Raw genomic sequence first — 16757 nt, 5'->3', positions numbered from 1 at the left:
GCAGTCCTCTGGCCTCGGTTTGGCTCACTTCTGTGTCTATGGTCAGCAGCCTGTCTGCTGTGAATGGGGGTCTGGACGGTCTCAGCTGGTTGGCTCCCCTCTACTCTATGTGGCCTCTCCTTCTTCACGAGGCTAGGTTGGGGGTTGGGTCCCAGGTGGATGGGTGAGCTTCCATGAGAGAAGTCAGATGGCATGAGGCCTCTTGAGGCCTGGGCTGGAGCCAGCACACTGGTACTTCTGCCATATTCCATTGTTCAACGCACGCCCAATGGCCAGCCAGGCTGGATTCAAGAGTTGGGGGCTTGACTCAGTGGAGGCCCCGTCGTAGCCCATTGTGAAGGGCATGGGGGCAGGGCAGGTGGGAAATAGAGGCCATGTGGTGAAACAATCCATTACACCTGGTATCCATCCTACAGAAGGATTGACTACATTAACCAAAAAATGGGCTCCAAGTCTTAAAATGATTAGTGTCACAATAACACAGGTGATGGTGGTAGCACTGGGAGGCAACGTACGTGTACTCCTGGGAAAGCCAACGAGAGGGCGGGGCCCAGGGGACTTGTACCCACAGGGATGCTAGCCCAGCTCCCTCTGTGGTACCAACTCCAGTGCAGAAAGGCGGGCTGTGTGTCCATGTGACAGAGGGCGAGGTGACGGGGACATGGTGGCTGGAACTGAGCCCGGGCAATGTGTCAGCACTTTGTCCCCCTCAAGGGAGTGCCACAGACTGTCATGGTTGCTAGGTAGGAGAGCTTTCCGACCGTAGCACATGCAGGATGTAGACTTGAATTATCTTTGACAAACTAGTGTGGGGCTTCCTCCTGGCTTGACCTCCAGAATGGGGACAGAGCGCCCGCCTCCATCTCTCAGCCCTGAAATCTTCCAGCTTTTGCCCTTGTCCTTGAAGGCAGGCTCCATGCTCAGCTGAGCAGACTGACCATCACCACTGAGGGTTCTGTGAGCTGTGTCCTGCTTTGTCCAGGTCCAGAAACTCTCTTCCCGGTCTTAGTTACCTTTGTGATTTCTGTCAAACACTCCCTGAACCGTCCTCCACCTTATCTTCAGGAAAACAGGGTGAACGCTATAACCTTGTGTTTGAAGTTGTAGGACATTACCTTGGACATAGACTGCTTGGGCCTTAGAGCAGTGGCCGACAATGAATCAGTGAGAGTCTGTCTCTGGACAGTGAGCGAAGGACACCTGGATCTGGGCTGTTGCATCCGATTATGTGGCTGTGCTTTTTAGGGATCTGTAATAGATCAAAAAATGGTGAAAAATACCACAACACCTGCAAAACAATGTAAACAAGTATACACAGTAAGCTCTGAGAAGGGAAGCACATGCTGGCTTAATCACGTGGAGCTCAACACGGCATTTTGTTGTGTGGATACGTTCTTAGAATGAGAGTAGCTGTTAACTGGTTTCATTTAATTCTTCGTGTATATGCTTCAGTTGGTCAATTTTAAAAATGATCATTGTTAATGATAATAACATAATATTTATTATGTCTCATAAATTAAAAGCAAGATGTCAGATATATTTATAGTACAATACAACCTTCATTTTTGATGATTATTATATTATGCCTTTCAACATCATTTCTGTGGCACAGATTCTAAAAGGAAGGAATTTAATGTATGCGATATCTGTAAAACATAAAAACTACTGCATCATATGATATGAGGACATGGAGAAGCAACATGGGGGGGGAGGGGGATAGGAGAAGAATAAATGAAACAAGATGGGATTGGGAGGGAGACAAACCATAAATGACTCTTAATCTCACAAAACAAACTGGGGGTTGCTGGGGGGAGGTGGGATTGGGACAGGGGGAGGGGGCTATGGACATTGGGGAGGGGAGGCGAACCATAAGAGACTATGGACTCTGAAAAACAACCTGAGGGTTTTGAAGGGTCAGGGGTGGGAGGTTGGGGGAACAGGTGGTGGGTAATGGGGAGGGCACGTTTTGCATGGAGCACTGGGTGTTGTGCAAAAAGAATGAATACTGTTACGCTGAAAAAATAAAAGGGAAAAAAAAAAACTACTGCATGCGTTTTGATAAAGCAGCAAATTTCATGTAGCTTGTGGGAATTAGGTTTTTGTAAATTTAGAGAGCAGGCAAAACTATGTATGGATTGAAATGATATTTAATTTGTTTTAACAGAAATATCCCGAATAATGTAACTTCAAGTCCTACATCCAAACTAGTGACCACCACAAAACCAGTGACCACCACGACCAAGCCGGTGACCACCACGACCAAACCAGTGACTGTGGTAAACCTGCCGGCTTCAAAGTCGGCTGCAGCAAAGCCAGCCCCGCCCAAACCAGCTGCTGTGAGACCCGTGGCCGCAAGGCCCGTGGCCACCAAACTCGAGGCCACCAAGACAGCCACAGTCAAACCTGCAGTGGCCGCAAAGCCGGCAGCCGCGAAGTCAGTGGCCCCAAAGCCAGCTGCTGTAAGGCCCCCCACTGCAGCCAGACCAGTGGCCGCCAAACCCGAGACCCCCAAACCCCAGGCAGCCAAATTGGCAGCCACCAAACCAGTCCCTGCTAAACCTGCAGGTAAGAAAGCATGCTCAGGGCTGCCAGCGAGGGGCATCCTCATTTCCTGTGTTCATGGCATACCCCCTGAAGCCTGTTTATAAATCAAGTGAAATGCAGTCACTGATCCAGGATTTGTACCTCTTAATGTACTTGAGAAGGCGCTGGTCAGAGCACACAATTATCAAAACATTGCTTTTTTTTTTTTTCCTGTTAGAAAGCAGTTTTTCTCTTCCTATCTGAGGCTCGTGAGCGCCACAGGAAGAGCAGGTGGGATGAGTCTCCCACCTTCTGCTGCTTCTTTCCCCGTTGCCCAGGCCAAGCCCCGAACCCTGCCTCCGGGTGGGGCAGAAGCACGTTCCCACAGGAAAATCTCCATGCAGCACACTGTGGGAATTGTGTGGTGCTCTGTTGAGCTGACCGGCAGCTCAGAGCCTTCCCCCCGAGACTGAATATATGCTAATGCTGTCCATGGGGGAGACACTTTCGAGATGGAGTTAGATATGAGGATGGGTGGGCTTCCCGAGACCCAGAGTTAGTTATTTTGTTCTTTCCTCCAGATGCTGGAATATACTAGAGAGCCACAAACCATACAGAAAGATGAAGGCAGAATGTATATGTTTGTGAAAAGGTGGAAATTGTCTTCCTTCGATGATCAGACAGGAAGCAGGGATTCCTTTAAAAGAATTTCTGGTCATGTCCTAAAGTTTGGTGCATTTTAAGTGATGGGACTCATTCTGTCTTGAATGCTTGCCTGTGTCTTTTCAAAGTCTTTCCTGAGTAGGAGCGATTCTCATTAGAAAAGGAATAGATTTGTACCTTGCTGAGAAATAATGAGAGGATGCGTTCCACCTTTCATGGATGTTGGTAGCTTGCAAGACTAATGTTCTTGGGAGCTCAAACAAGAAATTTGTGCCCTGCTCACCTAAATTTCTGTTCCGTTGCCTGCGGAGTCATCTCTTTCCATTGCTGTCTGTCATCTGTGTGTCACAGTCATGTGGGGCTTTAAGCTTTGCTTAAAAGCTTAACTTTCCCACTCTGCTTCACCTGTCTTCCAGTGAAGGCATCCCGAGAGGTCCAGGTGTCCGACATCACCGAGAACAGCGCCAGACTCCGCTGGGAGAGGCCCGAGCCCCCCAGCCCTTACTTTTATGACCTCACCGTCACCTCGGCCCATGACCAGTCCCTGGTGCTGCGGCAGAACCTGTCGGTGACGGAGCGTGCCATCGGGGGCCTGCTTGCCGGCCACACGTACCATGTGGCCGTGGTCTGCTACTTAAAGTCGCAGGTCAGAGCCACCTACCAAGGAAGCTTCAGCACAAGTGAGTACACGGTCAGCCCCGAACAGTTGGTCCCCAATTTTCATGTGCAACCTCAAACGGGACATAAAGGGGACGATTCTGATTCACTGAATCTGAAATAACAAGGTTAGAGCAAATCCTGGGTGTGTTTGGGGAATACCCGGGTTCAGAAATTAACACAACGGAAGGTGGGATTCCTTGGGAACTGTTGCCCTGCCCTTGGGATCCTGGGATACTTCAAGGAGGAAGCCAGATCCATCTGGTCCAAGGGCAGTCCCTACTCTGAGAGAAAGAAGTAGGTTCACGAGTCCTGGCTGGGGTCTTGACCATGTTTCTCCATGACCATGTTTCTGAAGTATGTCTCCAGGTTCAGTGAGCACATAGTACCACCGAGACTCTGGATCCTCAGAGTCACGGAGTCCGTGCAATCTTACCACCCCAAGGCCATGGGATGTCTATGGCCACTGTGTGATGGGGTTCAGTGTGCCCCTCCCTAGTTCACCCCACTGGGGTCTCCCCTCCGTGGCTCTGCCCTCCGTGTCCTGTTGTCCCCCTGGCTCCTTTGTGGCACCGAGACCTGAGACCTACTCTTGCATGCATTCTAGTCTCTGTTATTATTCACACCCCTGACCTTTCAGAGTTCTCCCAGATTCCCCCAACCCCTTTCTCCTTGACCCATGTTGGTCCTGGGATGCAGAGGGGTCCACATTCCTTTCCCTGGGGTCAGTGTCACTAAGATCAAGGAACTCTGCCTGAGGAAAGGGAATTCCCAGCAGTCACCATGTAATCCATGAAGATAGGAGTGCAAAAACCCTTCAACCCCAGGGCTCTTTTTTCATGGATGGAAGCAGAAGGGGTTATGTAGGAAATTTTGAGAGATTTCCTCCATTTGCTTGTTGAGATGAGTGGAACTTGCCGATGACAGACATCCGTAGTGTCTGTAGAGACTTGGTGGGTCTTGCCATCATGTGAGCTGTTCACCTGGGAAGGCTGCTTGCCTCGGTCCCTGAGAATTCCTAAGCCCTTTAGCTTCTGGGTTTCCTACTGGTGGCACGTGTTTTCTTTTCTAGAGAAAGTTCAGCTTCCCTCTCTACAAGCAAGGTCAGCTTCTAGTTCAACCATCAATCTCATGGTGAGCACGGAACCGGTGGCTGGTGGTGAGACAGGTGAGTTGTGAGAGTAGTAAGTCCATTAACAGCACTAAGAGTCTCCTTCCAGACCTTCTCAAACCTTTGAAACCTGGATTCTAGGTTGTCTGCTGGGGTTCTAATTCTCAGGCAAGCCTGACTTCTGTGGGAAAGCTCCCAATGGGCTCTCTGTGGCCCAATGTGATCTTATTCTGCATAGTCCAAGTTGTAAATGGTCACTTTCCTTTCCTGCCACCAGACTGTTCAAGAAAACCAGATGGGAATTGCTTTGGAGCTTGAGCCAAGAATTCATGTGACTCTTGATCATATTCCCCTGTTACTCCTATTGGGGTTGGAGCTGATTTATGGCTTGTGATGCTGGAAGCATAGGAACACTTGCTCCCTCAGTGACTTAATCTAATAACAACTGCTTAAAAGAACACAAAACAGATTAGGACACGTGAAATAAGTGGGTTTGGAAATGACCCCTGGGGTGGACATTCTGATCCTAATTCCCTAAGCACACAACCTGCCTTAGTCTATCATCCCCGTGTCTGCGTGCCTGAGCCTGAGTGTGTGCACATTTCAATCAGTGGTGGGTTGTACCTGTTTCTGGAACAGAGAGCTGTTTACCTGCTTTTGTTCGTGGACAGTGGGACCTTGTGACTCTGTGTGACCTCAGCCCTCATTCAGTGGAATGTGAGCTTGGAGTGTTCACTCATGAGAGACTGGTTATTGATACAGTTAATACGTTCTGTTTATGGGTGTCCTGCAAAAGATGTTGGCAGTAATATCTGAAGTCAAAATTTCATGGGCATTTGCATACTGTATTGTTTTATGGACCCCAAAGCTAAAGGCTTCCACACATTGGGGACAAGTCCTTGTTCTTTAATGTACTGGCCACTGTCCCGAGGAGGAAGGCATTCCTCTTTACAGTGTTTCTTTCTGTAATTGACTCTGACAAAAGGCATTTACTGAGGCTCGCTGCTTTGGGGCTGAATTTAAAAGCCCTGTGCCTTCTCTGTACACACTGCCTTGCCAGAAGCCCCGGCACACTGCTTTCTGGGACTTTCTTCAGGATTCCTTATTTTTCTCTTTCCTCTGTAAGTTTTTAAAATGATGTCTATTTCTTCATCTTACCCCTTCTGTGGAGACTGTGTCCTGTCCCATCTGCGTTTACACAAAATTGGATGATTTCTGACTCCACACATCCATCTCTTTGGGGCACCTGGGGGGAGAGACCTCTTGATTCTTTTAGTTGTTTCTGAAGAGAATCTTCTCTGTTGCTAGAATATTCTATTCCATCAAGAGGCTTCCCTTATAGCCATGTCTGTGTGTACAGCTGTATTTATTATCTGTATCTGTATGTGTATCTCTATTCTGTCTCTACATCTGTGTCCATCTGTCTGTCCATCATCCTTAGTTCAGCTGCAACCTGACTGACATGTGGCATCAAGAGTTACTAGAGAGAAACCAAGTCACAGCAAGAATTGTGGAACTATTATACACATAGATGTGTAATTACTCTAAGCCAATAAATAACTTATATAACTGAAAAGTATTTAAAATAACTCGCTTTTAGACACAAATTTAAGAATCGGTCTGTGGTAGAGACAACCGTGTGTTTTTCAAACTCCTGCAGCCTTCCGGTTGGAAGGATTGACAGAAGAGCAAGATGTTCTCTTCTCTCGATCTAAATTTATGGGAACGATTCAGGAATTCAAGGTAGACTGGGTAATGTAAACTTGAACTTGTTAGGGGCTGTTGAAAAAGATTTTGTACAAACTTTTAATGTTCTAATTTTCAACTCAAACTAACACAATGGGAAAGTAGGGTTAGGGATGGAGAAGATACACAAGTCTCTACACAGAAGCAGTCTTCTGAGTCCTGCATCAGGAGCCTGTGAATGAGCCTTTGTCCCCTGCACCAGGACACCTGCAGCTCCTAACCCACTCCCGCTCCCTGCCTCAGTCCCCTGCATGGTGACTGGGTTCCCAACATGGCACTTGAGCTCAGACAGAAGCTGCAAAGAACTCACTAGGATTTCCCCCAAGATATGGTCAGGACAGATGAAATTGTAACTTCAAAGTCATTATGCTCTTGCTTCCCCCCTCACTGGGAATGCTACCCCTCTCAGAGTGTAGGAAATACAAAATTCCTGCAAATCCAGTGCTTCATTGAGGGAAAAATGACTGAGAGTAAGTTCCATGGTGAGCTTTGGGCATGTTTCTGGTTTTCTTATGTGTGGTCCAGAAGGGACACAAATATATAAACAGTATTTAGTTAATATAAACAATGTAATTTTTAAACAAGAATCTGGCTGGGCTGTTATGTTTGTTGTTTAAGACTGAGTCATAGGTTCAGACTTAAGAAAGTCCTTTTAATCCAGACCTTTTTACCACTTAGGTCTCCTCTCACCATGTGGCAGGGAAAAGGGTTTTTGTCGGGGCGGGGGTGGGGGGACGGCGTGTGAGTCTTTCATGGTTACAAGTAGTTAGATACAGATGACTAACCTTTCTCCTTCATGATGGTTACTATGTAACCTCAAGCCCAGAACTTAGAGGTTTTTAACCCTTCCCTGTGTGGACACATGCATAGCTGTGTGTTTTCCAGCTAGGGATTCAAGTTAGTACAAAGATATAACTTGCTTTGTGAAAATTTAAATTCAGTTAGCCAACATATAGTAAGTACATCATTAGTTTCAGTGATTCATCAGTTGCCTACAGCATGCCATACTCAAGAACAAGACCCTCAGTCACCATCCCTCGCCCCACAGTAAGAAAATAGCATTTTGCTGGAGAAGGCCTTTCATACACATTTGCTCAATGAATGTATGTAGGTGTGCACGTGGACGGCATTTTTGGGAGCTCTTTTCGAAGGAAACCAATTCGATATTTATTGTGAAATGTTTAAATCTCACAATGGAATTGGGAGTCAGAATCAGGAGGTGAAAGCTTCCCCTCTCTCCCAGCCTCCCCCCCCCACCACTTCCCTGCTACAATGAAGTCCTCTTGGGAATTTTCCGCAGGGAGAAAAACATTTCTATGACATTCATATTTTTTGCAGGTAGAAAAAGAGTGATAATGAATCACTTTATAAAGTTAACTTTTAAAAAATATACTAAATGGGGGTGGGAAGTTAGGATAGGGTTGCTGGGTTATGAACATTGGGGAGGGTGTGTGCTATGGTGAGGGCTGTGAAATATGTAAGCCTGATGATTCACAGACCTGTATCCCTGGGGCAGATAATACATTTTATATATATACATACACATACACACACACATACATACATATATGTATGTGCATGTATATATGTATACATATGTACATGTATACATATACAGTGTGTGTGTGTGTGTGTGTGTGTGTGTGTGTATACACACTGACTGATTCATGCCCAGTAGTGGCTTGCATATTTTGCATCCAAATATCAATGACCATACTATGCAGTATTTCTCCAAAGATGTATTTTCTTGATAATGCAGGCAAAATTAAATGTAAAAGCTAGTTTTTATCTGTTGACATGAGTGTAGTTTAATTGTACTGGTTAATTAGAAACATGGTTTGTAGTTATGGAGATGTGTCCATGTCCCAGGATTAAATGTTAGATACTTTTCCTTGTCTTTTTTTTTTTTTAAACCTTCATGAATAAAAATTCTCTGGGGTTTGATTCTACCTTAAGGAACTATAGTTTGTTATAGCCTAGCACTTTGGATTTAGAACACATGGTGACCAGTGTTTGAATCTGTGTAGGGATTTGTGGGTGAATCCCTATGAAATGTAAAGTACTCTGTCCATGTCATCTGATGGAGAGGAAGAAGAGTGAGCAGTTTTATATCTTGACTTTTTGTTGGCATAAGTAAATGTTGGACAATTTAGAAATTATGCTTGGGGCGCCTGGGTGGCTCAGTGGGTTAAGCCGCTGCCTTCGGCTCAGGTCATGATCTCGGGGTCCTGGGATCGAGTCCCACATCGGGCTCTCTGCTGAGCAGGGAGCCTGCTTCCCTCTCTCTCTCTCTGCCTGCCTCTCTATCTACTTGTGATCTCTCTCTGTCAAATAAATAAAATCTTTAAAAAAAAAAAAAGAGAAAAAAAAGAAAAAAAATAGAAATTATGCTTAACAGATATTCCTTTATTAGGCACTCCTTTGTTTGATGTAGACACATACTGGGAGGTGCTAGTGAGGGCATCCTTTGTCCCCCAAATAAGTTCTGGCCCTCTTCAGCATTGAGTATTTGTGTACCAGGAAGGCCTGGACTTTGAGGGGAAGGTTGATGACAGTGACAGACTGATGGCATCATTACTCACCACTCAGGATTCTAGGCTTTGCAATATCACACAATTCCATTTTAAATGGTTAGTACTTGCATTTTCTTCAGCCAAGCAAAACAAATCCCCACATTCCAAAAAATCCCATCCCACTTTATGCTTTTCTCAGGATCTAAAAGAATCACATCCACTTTTCTGTGATGCATTTGCTGCCTGTAAGGGCAGTTAGCAACAACTAAACCAATCTTTCAGCATTCTCAAAGCCTTTAAAACCAGTAGGCATGCCTGTGCCTGTTTTGTTGTGGCTAGCTTTGGGACTGCTACAGAGTTGCTAATTTTGGCTTTAGGTTTTGGGCACATTTCCTTCATCCTTGTTTTTGGCTAAAGAGGACGTGAATAGATATTTCCTATGGCTATCACTGCTAACAGCAAGACTCCAAAATTTCTAAACAACACACAGTTCTTCTTTCTCAGAAAATTTACTTTTTCCAATATTATAAAGAGAATCCTAAGTTATTGGCTTGCCCCATAGGTATTGGAGATGTTTCAATGCAGAAGAGAGCCCAGATAACTCCCCGAATGTATAACATTCTTTTTTACTTACTCTAGAAATTAACAATCTGTAGAAATAACCACTTTGATCAGGTGTTAGTGAGTCAATCACAGAGCTCTGAAGGAAGTTCTTCAATGTTTTATTTATTTTATTGATTCTAAGATTCAGTATTTTCCCCTAGTAACACTTCTGAAATTGAAGCGTGACTCACAGTTGATGACATGGCATGCTTTTGACAATGTTTTGTCCTACTTAGGGGGATATAAAATAATAGTGCACGTTGAAATTAAGATATCTTAGATTGGATGACATATAGCACTTGGCTGGCTGTGTTCCAGTCTGTCACATTGGCTGGCACAAAATGGCATGATGAAGGAAAATAGATGACTTTGTGTTAGTGCTCATTTATAGAATGAACTTAACCTCACAGATTGAGGTCGGCTAAACAGCTACAAATATTTTCCCTGCTTGGTAGAAGAGAAATAGCCTTTCCAAGGCTTTGGGTTTGCTGTTGTGTGAGGATGTGTCTGTATCAATGGCAATGTTTGGGTTATGAGGAGGCTCACAGGGCATTTGCCATTTTTATAAAAATGCTAAAAAATAAAAATCCATTGGTCAAGATGTAAAAAAGCAAAGGACCCCACCCCAAACCTTAACCACAGTCACGTTCCAAATAAGGTTAAAATACAAAGTTTCCTCTGTATCCTTTGACCCAGCTTATGCTCAGATGTAGACTCAGGCATTCACTCATTCAGGCAAATCATACCTGCTTCTGTGGCTGGAAGCATCTGATCCACATCAACTATGCTGGGTCTATTAAACCTCCTTATGTTTGAAACCATTAAATCAATGAGGAGCATATTTACACATATTTACAATTGTAGCATAAACACCCACCCTCCATTCCATACACCAATTTTGCTCAAGGAAGCACTTAAATACCAGTCACTTGTTGGTTTGGAAGATGTCCAAGCAGATAACTTTTAAAATGCTGCTCTTAGACACTATAGAAATCTCAAAACTATATATAAAAAAAAAGGGCAAGATTTTTCAATGGAATGCATTTTCTTTTTCAAAGTGTAATATCATAGGTATTCATAGTTGAGAATCCACAACATATGGGAAAACACAAGAAAACATTCGTTGCAATGCTTATGACCACTGTTAATGACCTGATCAATATCTTTACTGATTTCCACGAATATGATGCTTGGGCATGCTCGCACATGCCTGAATATGCACATGTCTTTGTGACAAAAATAGACTGTGTTTCTGAGGGTGGCTTGCACCCCATGGTTCTGTTGTAGGATTCCTAGGTTGGATCCGGAAGCTTCCATGAACAGCTGGGATTCCCTGGCAGGGTTTTCTCGACATTGTGCTGGTCTCTGTTTCTCCTTATGTTTGGATGCTCACTGATGCCCAGTGACCAGTCACTATTTCATCAGAAAATTTCACCAGATGGTGATCGGCATCAGGCAGCCCCTCAAGTCTGTCTTTTAAGATGAAATGTATTTACATTATCCTGGGCAAAAGTGAATCAGGAATGGTTATTGATCATTGTCATTCCCTATTGTCCTTTCGGCTCCTCTTGAGTTCTCAATATAAGGAAGAGAAAATTAGCACACACATGAATACATTTCTCTTGCGCTACCAGATTTCTGCATGTCCATAGTGCCAGCACCCTGTGCCATGCTGGTAAACCCTATGGGGTCTTAGCAGCAACTGTCACTGGCACCAAGGGCATGGGATGCAACAGCAAGAGTTTGGGGCTGGACATTAAGGGCACAAATCCCAGGAAGCCAGAAAGCAACCAGTCAGGGAGCAGAGTGTCCTTCCATTGGGTGGCCTCAAGCTGTGTGTCCCTGGGTCTGGGAAAACTTGTGTCCATTTCAGGAGTGTGTGGAGAGTGGGAACAGAATAGCCAAACACAGGTGGCCAGGACTGAGAGCATTTGGAACAAAGATGGAATGAACATGAGCCATGCAGTGGATGCTAGGGGGAAGAGAGGAGAGGGGAAGGGTTATCATTTGGTCTGAGATTCCCACTAATAGGGGAATGCACTGGCAAAGAAGAGGTAAGCTTTGGTGGTAGAATAATTTTGCCTTGCTCTGTCCCCTGCATGACATTTCTGGAAAGCCAGGCGTTTTCCTTCAGTTGGCTGAAAACTTTTTTCAAGTGGAAAAAAGTTGTTTTCCTAAATTGTCATCATTTTATTCTGGATTCATTGGTTCTTCCAAGTACCTTCTGGGCCTCTGAGAGGGTCTACAATTAGGAGATACTGTGGAACCCCCAGTCTTTGTGCCTGCATCATGGCCTCTCCAGGTGATCAGGGAGCATTTTAGGCCAATGCTGAGCCTCAGTCCTGGGTACCTCTGAGTCTGGTCCATGACGGTTGACCCAAGCTTTGATTCTCTAGTCCAAGACCTTGGTTTATCTTTTACTTCTTGGCGCAATCAGATCTGCGGGCGCTCACAGCCTCTGCAGCTGAGGGCAGCCCACAGGGATGGGGACAGAGGCCCAGGGAGATGTCAGCTCTGCAGGGTGGGGGTTCCTGGTGACTCAGTCGGGCACGTTGGCCACTCCCATAAACGTGCAGCATCGTCCACTCCAGGGACTTTTGTTGAAGGAAGGCTTACGGTTTTCAAACTTTTGGATGATGGTTGACAGTAATGCCTCTCTTTCCCAGCGTGATCTGGAGTTTGCCAGAAAACTCTGTAAACAGACGTTTTACTGTGGAAGGGCTGTAAACTTTTCTTTCCAGGCATCATGGAGAGAGTGTAGCTTCTACTTTGCAGCTGGATGTTTCAGAAGTATGCATTTAAAACATAAACTTCCTTAACTGGAAAAAGAATGCTTCTGTGTCTTCAAAATAGCTTTGCTCTGTGACATTTTTGCCATCATGGGTTTTAGATCAGTGGTAACACTTCTTTTACTTGTTTAATTTGGCTACTCTCAAAGGCCCTCAGCTACACACACACGCACACACACACACACACACACACATGCTCACACAAGCGCACAGATTCCAAAAGGATTTTTCTTTTTCACTTTAACTTTTATTCCCCATCTGCTTATCTTGTCATGAAATGTATGGCTTTATTTTTGAACTATATTCTGACAGAGCGTAGTTGCTACTTTGCCGAGGAGTAGAAAATGACATAGTTTTTATTAAGATGTAGTTCTTTCCGTGGGGCTTTAATAGCGAAGGAACTGGAAAACAAATGGCCCCATGACTGACTGGAAAGGGAAAACACAGTTCATTTCATCTGAAATTATCTGATAATGATGGCTTGCATTTGGGATTTGAGGGAAGTTAGCAAGGTCCTTCCATCAAGGTCATTGTATTCTTGCCTTTATTGAGAAGCACATGCATCCCACAGCCAGGGGTGGAGGCAAGGCCTGGGGAGGCTAAGAGGGTTTCCCTCCTCAAAACTCTCCTCTTTGCTCTGACAGCCTTGTGTCGAGACCTTCAGCCCCGTGCACTAGGGGCATAGTCCCTTGTGCGTCCTAATGACTGCTCTTTTCTCATCCTGTTATTAAAGACATATGTAAGTTGCCCAAAGAAGAAGGAACTTGCAGGAAATTCATATTAAAATGGTACTATGACGTGGAGACCAAAAGCTGCATGAGATTCTGGTATGGAGGCTGCAGTGGCAACGAAAACAGATTTAATTCACAGAAAGAATGTGAAACAGTTTGCGCTCCTGGTAAGTGACCGATGATTCTTTTGTTTTTGTAGCTCTTGTGAGTCAGAGAAGAGATCCAGGCCAATTATTCACGCTGTGAAGATATTTGAATGACAATGATTATGAGCTTGTGAGGAGGAAGTGGATGGTATCTTTAGATAAGGAAGATAATTCAATTCAAACACAGGAAATTCATTTTCTGAATTATCATTATTTCCTCAAAACATATGTGTGTACTTGGATTTTTGCCAATAAGGAAAGACACATCCACTATTCCTCCCTTTTCATCTTTAAATAATTATGCTTCCTCTATACACTGCTGTTGACACTGGGGCCACCCACTGTCACCATGGTGTTGGCCAACTCAATGGCCCATACCCGAGCCTGGCCAGAGCCAAAATGGAGAGAGCACAGTGTGCACAAAGGCCCTGGGGCCGGGCAAGCAGCAAACTCGCTCACATTGCATACAAGGCCCTGAACCTGGGCCAAGGAGGGCCAGGTGAGCTGTGAAAGACACTCAGCAAAAAAGTGAAATGAGGGAGGAAAACCAGAGGCCGTAGGACAGTTTTCGAGAGAAACACCATGTCCTTTTTGGTCAGTAACGTGACTTTTCCCCTGCACTTCTTTCTCACCCTCCCCCATCTGCCCGGTCCATCAACACTCAGCGCTCGTCAACCCCGGAGTCATCGCTGCCATGGGGACCTAAGCGTGGCCGACTAATAGCACATACCTCTTGAAGAAGAAGGAGTCAGCCGTTGCAACTCGTCTCTGTAGAAGCTCTGGGTATAGACATCCTCGCACTGTTCCATTTCCTGCTTTGATTTACACTCGAACTTGGGAGGAGCCATTCTGCCGCATGACCCATCAATATGGTGCTAAATGTGTCTGTGGACCCAACCCTCTCTGTCTCCGGGCAGTTATATCGTATACTTTGAACGTCGTGTAATAGTTACCCATGGCCGGTGTTCATGTGAACATTTCTATAAACTCCGACTCCCCCTGGAGTTTCACATTCTGCCTGTTTCGGGCACATGTAAGGTCTAGGATGGAACTCCACATTTCACTGCTATCTGTATACTTCTGCTTGGTTCATTTCTTCCCTCTCCAGTAAGCACGACTTTAGATGGAAAGCCTTGTATGGCGAAGAAACAAGAGTCCAACTTTTTTTTTTTTTTTTAACTTCCCCTAATTTCCTAGATTAGATTTCAAGCGAATTTTCCTTTTCTAAAGCCTCTAACAAATGACCTAGTTTTAGAAGGAAGCAAAATCCCTAAATCTTTGTGCACTGTTGTGGGACCAATGCCTTCATTAAAGAATGAAAAGAAAGTCATAATAGAGAATATTTTTGGCATTCCTCTAACGTTGTGATTTTTTTTTTTTTTTTTTGGTGCAGGGTGGGGGAGGGTGTTTAATTTTAATATTAAAAATTTTAGGAAATTTATACAAAGAACCTTTTTAATAAAGTATATTGAAAGTGTCATGGGTTTGGTGTTACTGGCTGTCATATTTCCATAGCACCTGCTGTCATGAGGACCCCAGGCTGGGGGAGTGTGGCCCAGCCCACCACCACCCTTTTGTTTCCAGGGGAGAGACAAGGATGCTCTATCGTGGGATGTAGGGAGACTGGGGCTCAGCCCACCAGCATGGCAGCTCTCTGTGGCCCCATGGTGCCTTCCCTGCTTAGGACCCTTTCTGGAATCTTCATGGTCTTCAGAGCCAGAAGGCTTTTATCCTGTGCTCTACCTTCTGGTTGGACCCAGAGTCTTGAGCTCCTCACCTGCATCCTCTTTAAAGTGACTGTTTCCAAGGGTTCGGTTGGTTCCCACCCCACAGGGGCTGAAAGATGGGGCACAGTTGGCTAGGACACCCTAACCTTCTTCTGGAGTCTCAAAGAAAAAGCATGAAGTCTTTTTGTTTTGTTTTTCCTTAAAGACCTTTTTCTCCTGTCTTCAGAAGTAACACAAGAAACAAATAAATACGTATTTAGGTAGAACCTGAAGCCCACTTAGGAAAGAAATTGAATTAGTTTGACAAATCACATGTACTCTGACAAATGCTCCAGTCAAAGCTGCAGGGACCTTGGATGTGGGTGGAACTGCTTTATGTCAGATGGGGGAGGAATCTGTCCATTAATCTACAGAGAGGAAGGAGAGGTTAGAGGGTGTGCAGAGCTCCCCGTGATCCACTCCCTGTAACTTCCACCCAGATCTTTAGTTGAACTTCCTAAATCTTCAAAACGTACTCAGTGTGGCTCCATCTGCCTAGAAACTGGTAGAAGCACTGAGCTCTGTGCCCCTATCAAGGAAGAGACAGAGAAGTAGAAGGACGGGGTGGACAGAGGAAACCCCTGCTGGGAATTTGCAGAAATTTAAGGGAGGACTCGGGACTTCAGAGGACATTGGGGATGTGAGTTTTCTTGCCTTCTCTGGGACTGAGAGAGCCTGGCTGGACATCAGGGCAGCTTCAGGGGAACTAAAAATCTTTGGGAACTCCTAAGACACTCTCACCATCAGGGCACCTTTGCTCACATCCTGCACAGAAGCCCCATAGGGTCCTCTCTCTACTCCTGTTCTGGGTGAGTGACATGCCAAGCCAACCTTTCTCTAAATCATGCTGACCCCGTCTCATCTTTAAGGATCCCTTTTTCGGATTAAGGCCAACCTAGGGGACTTACAAAGAGCTCAGAGACGGTCATGAATTCTCTTTAAATGGATGGATAGTCAACCTGTGTGGGAAATGTGCATTCTGGGACTTTCTCAGGGACGGCTGCCCCAAAGTTCCCTAGCTCCAGAGGAAAGATCCCCCTTTCCAGAGCTTTATCTTCTCATAGCTCTTGGAGGCTGGACATCCAAAATTGAGGAGTTGGCCAGGCCATGCTACCCCTGAAATCTGTAGGAAATCATTTCTTGCTTCTTTGCTTTCTGGTGACCCCTTGGTTTGCACCTGCATCCCCCTGATTCTGACCCTGTCTACACACAGCTGTCTCCTCATAATGACATCAGTCATATGGGACTAGGGGTCTGCCTACTGCAGTGTGACCTCACCTTATCTACTTATAGCTGTGATTGGAAACCTTACTTCCAAATATCCTGCTGTAGTGGGGCATTAGGACTTCTGACTTATCTTTTTTGGGGGGGAGGAGGTAGAGCACCATTGAGCTCATAAGACCGTGTTATAATTTCTGATAACCTGCTCCCCACTTGGTCACCATGCAGCTAGCGCCTGCAAGGGCTTTCAGCTGAATCCTACCACTTTCTAGTCACTTTTGGTTATGC

General features: G+C 45.3%; 1 protein-coding gene across 5 annotated transcripts in view; it reads left to right on the top strand.

The window, feature by feature from the left end:
* The window catches only part of COL6A3 (collagen type VI alpha 3 chain), a 75090-nt gene extending 60130 nt beyond the window's left edge, over positions 1–14960 (top strand). For all 5 annotated transcript variants that reach the window (XM_046018262.1, XM_046018265.1, XM_046018264.1 and 2 more), the window contains 5 exons: positions 2165–2565; positions 3603–3866; positions 4916–5011; positions 13339–13503; positions 14148–14960. In XM_046018262.1, coding sequence (XP_045874218.1) covers positions 2165–2565; positions 3603–3866; positions 4916–5011; positions 13339–13503; positions 14148–14188 — 967 coding nt within the window. In that variant the 3' untranslated portion in view covers positions 14189–14960. The remainder of the gene's footprint in view (positions 1–2164; positions 2566–3602; positions 3867–4915; positions 5012–13338; positions 13504–14147) is intronic.
* The last annotated feature ends 1797 nt before the right edge of the window (positions 14961–16757 follow it).

Source organism: Meles meles, chromosome 9, assembly GCF_922984935.1.
Source record: "Meles meles chromosome 9, mMelMel3.1 paternal haplotype, whole genome shotgun sequence".
Taxonomy (NCBI): Eukaryota; Metazoa; Chordata; class Mammalia; order Carnivora; family Mustelidae; genus Meles; species Meles meles.
Note: the sequence above shows the minus strand (reverse complement) of the source record. Positions and strands in the feature narration are given on the sequence as shown.